The following is a 7,165-nucleotide window of genomic DNA, read 5'->3' as shown; positions in this document are numbered from 1 at the left end:
GGGCCCATTTAAGGATGGGGCCCACTTAGGGTTTAGCTAATACCACATCTCCCTTTGTTAAGCACAAAAGCAAGTTAAAACTAGTAATAAAAGAATAACTGTTGATGCTGAACTATACACTCACAAATAATAATGTCCTTTCCATTTTTTTTGGAGTAAACATACATTTGAACCTCAGTGTCTTTTACTGAAATCAAACACAATGTAGATTTAAATCTACTGAACTGTTAACGACTAACATGAAACAATCATGTTTCTTAACTGACTACTATTCATTTTTCTACAAATCAAGTCTGTCAGGTTTAACTGAAACCCTTCCGGATCTGGTCAGAGTCACATCAGGTGGAATGTCACGCTGCACACTTGATGGTACACCAGACGAGACATTCAAGGGCTGTGACCTGGCGTCTGTGTTTGTTGGCTGCTTTCCTGGTACAGGAGTGAGGTGTCTACGATTCCTGCGCAGAATGCTATCACCTGCCTCGATGTAGAATGATCTTGGAGTTTCAGCCTCCTTGTGGATTTGACCTTCTCTGATGAATCCACTGTCATTAACAAGCACTGTATCTCCCTCCTTCACCTGGGGAAGAATGCGTGATCTGTGACGAGAGTCATAGTTCGATTTTTGACGCTGTTGGATTTTGGTAAACGACGACTTCACTTCCTGTGAAGATGGTTGATTAGCCTGAAGTTGAGATGTATGAACTGGGAGAGTTGTCCGCAAGTTGCGTCCCATCAAGAGCTGAGAAGGGCTGAATCCATTTTGTAACGGTGTACTCCTATAGGTGAGGAGTGCCATGTAAGGATCAGATGATTTCTTCAAAAGTTGCTTCACAGTTTGAACTGCTCTCTCTGCCTCACCATTACTTTGTGGGTACCTTGGGCTACTTGTGATATGAGTGAAGCAATAGGTCTCAGAAAATTTCTGAAAAACATAGGACGAGTACTGTGGACCGTTGTCCGAAATCACAATGTCCGGAATACCGTGTCTTGTGAAAATAGATTTCAGATGGTTTATCACACTTGCAGAGGTAGTACTGTCAAGTTTTGCAATCTCAATATACTTTGAGTAGTAGTCCACTACAAGTAAGTATGGTATGGAATCCAGTTCAAATAGGTCTGTCCCCACTTTACTCCATGGGCGAGATGGAATTTCTGAAGATCTCAGAGGTTCAGGTGGGTTTGGTCGGAATCGCGCACATGTATGACAACCCCTAACTACATGTTCTATCTGTGTGCTGATGCCTGGCCACCAAACTGACTCATTTGCTCGCGCCCTGCACTTAGTAATACCTTGGTGAGAAGAATGCAAAATGTCAAGAATTTCAATTCTCATGCAAGCTGGAATTACCAGTCTTACTCCCATCATGAGTAGCCCATCTACTACAGTGAGATCCCCTTGATATGGCCAGTAGTTTCGTGCACAGTCCGGCAGAGATGTGTATTTTGGCCATCCATCAGTACAGTATTTCATTATGAGTTCACATACCGGGTCTTCACGTAGTTTGAGACGTATCTCATCCAGTCGTTGATCTGTTGCAGGTAATGTAGCAAGAACAGAATCAACATAGATATTTGTGTCCCTCAGAAGACAAGACTCTTGGCTTGAGAGTGGAATATCCGTCGGCGCTCTAGAGAGTGCATCCGCTGAACAAAGCTGTTTCCCTGGTACATGTGATATAGTATAGGAATAGGCCATGAGGCGCATCTTGAATCGCTGTATGCGAGGTGGCAATTGGTCCAAGCTCTTGTTTCCCAACAGAGAAAGAAGTGGTTTGTGGTCAGTGTTTATGTGAAACTGTTTACCTAGCAGGTAGTCACGAAAACGTTCACAAGCCCAGGTAATTGCCAACGCCTCTTTTTCCACTTGTGCGTAGCGCCTTTCTGTGTCCGTCATTGATCTAGAGCAGTAGGCTACTGCTTTATATACTCCACTGCAGTCTTTCTGACAGATCACTGCCCCCAATCCAAATGAGGAAGCATCGGCTGAAACACAAGTCTCCGCATTTGGATCATAATGTCCGAGTACTGGAGCAGATGTCAGTTGGTCCTTGATAGACTGAAACGCAGAACGCTGTGGTTCCTCCCAGACCCAAGCTCTGTCCTTGACAAGGAGTTCGCGAAGAGGTTGTGTTTTAGATGCAAGATTGGGTACAAACTTTGCCAGCTGATTAACCATACCGAGAAATGTCCTGATATCAGAGACTTTCTGTGGCTCGCTCATCCTGGTAATAGCATGAATTTTGTCTGGGTCTGCATAAATGCCAGTGCTGTCAATTATGTGTCCAAGGAACTTCACTTTATTCTTTGAAAACTGACACTTCTCCAGATTAAGTGTTATGCCTGCATCACGCAATCTGCTCAAGGCTGCCGCTACATGCTGATCATGTTCGCTTTCATCATGACCATGAATCAGGATATCGTCCATCTGGCACACAACTCCATCTAGACCTTCCAGAACCTGTTGCATTCTTTTCTGAAAATGTTCTGGTGCTGACGAGATGCCAAAAGGTAGGCGGTTAAAACAATACCGGCCAAAGGGTGTGATGAAACAGGTAAGTAGTGAGGAATCTGTGGATAATGGAATCTGGTGGAATCCAGAGTTTGCGTCTAGTTTTGTGAACACTTTAGCTCCACTCAACTGACTTAGTGTGTGATCCACAGCAGGAAGAGGGTGATATTCTCTCCTCACAGACTCGTTCAATTTAGTCAGATCAACACATATTCTGACCTTCTCTGAAGATTTTGGGACGACCACCATACCAGCACACCAGTCGGTAGGACAGTCCACTTTAGATATGACACCACTGCTTTCCATTGATTGGAGCTCCTGTTTCACTTTCTTCATGAGAGGTAGAGGCACACGTCTGGGTGTTGAGATAGAGAAAGGCTTAGCATCCTCTTTGAGCTTGATAGTATATTCACCTTCCATCTTTCCCAGCCCAGTGAACAGTTTGGGAAACATGTCTTTCCATTTGTCCCCAACAACGCTATCAATGCGGCTGACAAGGTTGAGAGCTTGAATTGCGGGTCTACCCAGCAGAGAACGAGTAAGACCTCTGGCGACATATATGTTCTGCTCAGTCACAACATCACCGTACACAGTTTTAAGTTTTGCTCTGAATTTTCCAACAACATACAAACTAGAGTTAGCTGGACCATACAGTCTCTTGCCACTTTGCTGAAGTTTTGGAAAAGGCTTAGACACATAAAGGTCATAGGGAATTACGGTGACGTCAGCACCCGTGTCAATCTTAAAGTCACGAACTAGTCGTGAGTTAACCTCAAGATTTACAAGCCAAGGCCGTGATGGATCAGAGCTTTCACTATCAGCACTAATGGAACCAAGAAAAGCATATTCCTGCTCGTTGGTACACTCATTGTTAGACCCTTGTTCGAGACGAATCTCAGATAGACCCCACCGTTGACTCCTGCATACTACATCCCAGTGTCCAACTTTACGACATTTCCGATAGGTTGACCTGGTTGCAGGACATTCTGCTCTTGGGTGTGAATCTCTACCACAGTATGAACATGTGGGTTTAGGCTTTGCATTGTTAAAAAATGGACGAGGTGAAGTTTTGGGCTTAGTTTTGCCACGAGGTTTCTTGCCTTTGCCTTTAGGAGTGACAAGTTCTTCAACTCTTGAATTTCCACTTGCTGTATTCAAAGACACATTGCCTCGAATCACAGGTTGCTGCTTGTGGATAATTTCAGATTGTCTGGCACTTGTGACAGCTTTCTGTAATGTTAATTCAGAGTCGTGCTGAAGTTTTTCTGATAATTTGAGGTCACGGATTCCAACGACAATTCTGTCTCGAATCATCTCATCATGAAGTGCACCATAATTACAGTTTTCTGCAAGAGAATAGAGATCTGTGATGAAACTATCAACTGGTTCACCATCTCTCTGTACACGCTGGTTAAATTTAGCTCGCTCAAATATGACATTTCGACGAACAGAAAAGTACTGATCAAACTTAGCTTTGACAATAGTATAGCTCGTCTGTTCCTCTTCAGAGAGAGTGAAAGTCGGCAAAATGTCATCAGCTTCTGCTCCCATCAGGTATATGAGCTGATTTACTTGGGTTTCTTGGTCTTTTGTAGCAAGCTTGGAGGTGATGCGATACCGCTCGAATCGACGGATCCATCTTGTCCATCCCTCTGTGTTAGAGAAATCAAATTGCTCAGGAGGAGTTATTTGAAAGCTTGCCATGACAAAATCCTTCTTCTGACACCATGTGGTGATATGACAAAGATGTCTTCGTTTGTTAAGTGTGTTTATTCACTGGAAGTGTAGCTGTGTACAGGAGTGTGGCTGAAGCCATGTGCTTCCAGCCAGCAGCATACTCGTCAGAGTTATCTCCCCTCATGTCTTTGGCTGGGGCCCATTTAAGGATGGGGCCCACTTAGGGTTTAGCTAATACCACAGTTATCAAATACAGTTTTCAGTCATTGGAAAAACAGACTCAAACCCTGACGGACCAACCACCAAAGGGCACTGTGACACAAATGGTCTGTTGATCGAGGCTGTATTTTGATGTTTGATGTCCGTCAGTTATGTGTCGCATAGCTTGCTGCTTTAAATCGAAAACACCATGGGGTAGAAGTAGCAAGAGTAGTAGAGTTTGCCAGTCATAGCTTGATATTATTAACTTCACATTCATTTTTTTTAATAACCATGATCATTAGATTACCATTTCATTTTTAAAAAGTGTGTGTGTGCGTGTGCGGGCGTGCTTCTACTAGCCCAGACTTATGCTAGTATTATAATGTTAGCCCACTGAGATACCAAGCCACACATTTAGCATGGATACCCCACTCACGCACTCAGTATACTTCCAGCCAACCAGTCATTGTTTTATCCCATCAATGCCAAGCGACTGGCTGGGAAACAACAAGTCCAATCTTTAAACGTTTGTTTTGGTATGATGCAGCTGGGGATGGAACTTCTCACCTTCCACTCCCAGGGCAGAGATCTATCCAAAGTTTCCAAGAGATCAACTTATGACATTAATAATGGCTGCGGTTCTCAAGAACGAACCTCAAACTGTCTACCAAATGCATCACAAAATTAGAGATCAAGAAGTACTTATCAATCACATATATCCTTTATTTAAACATATTCTTACATTACCATGCAAAAAATATTAAGCACCAAAGAATAACAGCAACAATCGAAAAACCCTTTAATATATGTTTATATCGTACCTCCACATAACCCAATTGATTGTATTACACACATACCCAAGCAATCATTCTAAAATCATCCATTACACATAGTAAATTAAGCAAAATATATGCACATTTTGTTTCCAAAATCATACAGAACAGATCTTATATAGGAAACAGTACAAGGTCCATTTGCACAATGGGAGCTTGGGGCTCTGACTATGGTAAGCTTAGGGGCCGAGCATTTCATAATCATTTATAGGGGCTAGGATTTCTTAAATGAAAAATGGGAAAAATAATTGTCCTCAGGTTTTACAGAAGCAGTGGACATGCTGGATGCTCTGAAAATAAATATGTTGTGGGTCAAAAAAGAATTCTTTGGCTCTGGCTACATAAGTGTTATTCTTATGTATTGAATTTCAAAATGAAAAAACTATTTCCCCCCAAAACTGTCACTTTGTACAAGAGGGTGCAGGTCTATAGCATTTTTAAGGTGTTTCATGGTTTGGCACATGCTTGAGCTGTATTCATACACAGCAACATGTTACAGTAGTATGAAGCACATATATATGAACAATTTCTCTAAGATTGTTGTATTGAAAATGGCAATGTTTTTTTCCTTTCCTGGAATATTGGCTACAGCAGAACGGTAACAAATGGGTAATTAGGACTATGTAAAAATAACTAACAGACGTGTACAATGAATATTTCAAAACTAATCAGAATTCTGTAGGGTAATTTGAGTGACCCCATTGCTAAGATCATATAAAAAAAAACACCTCCATCTTCATGAAAACCTAGGCGTTTCAGAAGAAATGCGGAAAATCGGTAAGAATATAGCTGGGCCGATATATATATATATATGTCTTTAGAAACTAAATAAACCCAGAGGTTGCAAATACCGCAGAATAATAGAGAGGTCAGAGGACATAGCAGGGCCCAAAATTAAAATATGCCCCAAACCGTTTTAATGTTATTCCCAATACCACAGATTCAATGCATATCCAGTTTATTGTTTCAGATGAAATGTAAAAGTTTATGACTGGAAGCAGGACAAGACACCATGATCACAATGAATGTTCAGGTGAGCTAAAAAGGGAGAAATTCTGCTCAGGATTCTAATAAAAAACAAAAATGGCCAGGTGGTAGACATTTATTTAATGGATTTATTATAGGTGCCAAAGAAAGGTTTCTGTCATTCCTAGGGTGAACCATTACTTTAGAATAATGATGAAATGAATTGTCTTAAGAATAACTAAATAAATAGCCTTCATTTGTCATGTCTAACAAGTCATTACAGTGAGCCTACTTCTGACTATAACAATCATCAATTCCTGGCACTAAGGTACCTCTCTGACAACAGTGTGAGAAAAGGGCCTCCTTCCGTGATTCTGAACTATCAAAGGTGTATTGTCAAGTATTGTAAGGCTGCTATGCAGGCAAGATACATTTGATATCAAAAGATCCATGTCAAACACATATAACAAGAAAAGCATCTTCAACTCAGTTACATGCATCACTTCACACATATAATCAAGGCCAGTAACTCTGTCGGGCATATGCCGCACAGAGATGGAACCATGTCAAGCACCTTAAGATGGTCATTCAAAATTGGTTTGGCTAAAATGGACCAAACTTTTGAAATACAAGAGAGTGTGTGGCTTTAATAATTCAATAACAAACCGAATACACACACTACCTTTAACATGTGTAAGGTATAAATAAGCAAAACTACCACACACACAATCACAGGCTGTTATCAAGTTACCGAGTCTGACCTCCCTATTCATATAGTGAGTGAGTGAGTTGGGTTTTACGCCGCTTTTAACAGTATTCCAGTTATATCGTGGCGTGTCAGCTTAATATGGGAGGAAAGCTCGAAGTGATGCAGGTCTCAGACGTTTACCACTTCGGTGAAACCCACGAGCACAGATATGGTGCTGATAAACCTAGAAACATAATTGGGGTGCACCGGGATTCGAACCCACAATCA

The 7,165-nt window shown here is 41.5% G+C and overlaps 1 protein-coding gene across 1 annotated transcript; it reads right to left on the bottom strand.

Moving 5' to 3' along the window:
- Positions 1–280: 280 nt before the first annotated feature.
- LOC124123372 lies at positions 281–4,216 on the bottom strand. Its single transcript, XM_048403372.1, has 2 exons — positions 1,490–4,216; positions 281–925 (listed from the first exon to the last, which is right to left on the bottom strand). The coding sequence occupies exons 1-2, from the start codon at positions 4,214–4,216 to the stop codon at positions 281–283; spliced, it is 3,372 nt and encodes a 1,123-aa protein (XP_048259329.1).
- Positions 4,217–7,165: the final 2,949 nt, after the last annotated feature.

The sequence above is a fragment of the Haliotis rufescens genome, unplaced genomic scaffold, assembly GCF_023055435.1.
Source record: "Haliotis rufescens isolate VD_foot unplaced genomic scaffold, xgHalRufe1.0.p SCAF_3, whole genome shotgun sequence".
NCBI classification, from domain to species: domain Eukaryota; kingdom Metazoa; phylum Mollusca; class Gastropoda; order Lepetellida; family Haliotidae; genus Haliotis; species Haliotis rufescens.
The sequence above is the reverse complement of the archived record's forward strand: the minus strand, read 5'-3'. Positions and strand labels throughout refer to the sequence as shown.

What these genes read in the sequence shown, in the direction of transcription:
- LOC124123372 (XM_048403372.1), bottom strand. Translation starts at nt 4,216, where the DNA reads ATGGCAAGCTTTCAAATAACTCCTCCTGAGCAATTTGATTTCTCTAAC. An exon ending in TCAAACTACGTGAAGACCCG is followed by an intron (nt 926 to 1,489) that starts GTATGTGAACTC and finishes TATGTTTTTCAG; the next exon opens with AAATTTTCTGAGACCTATTG.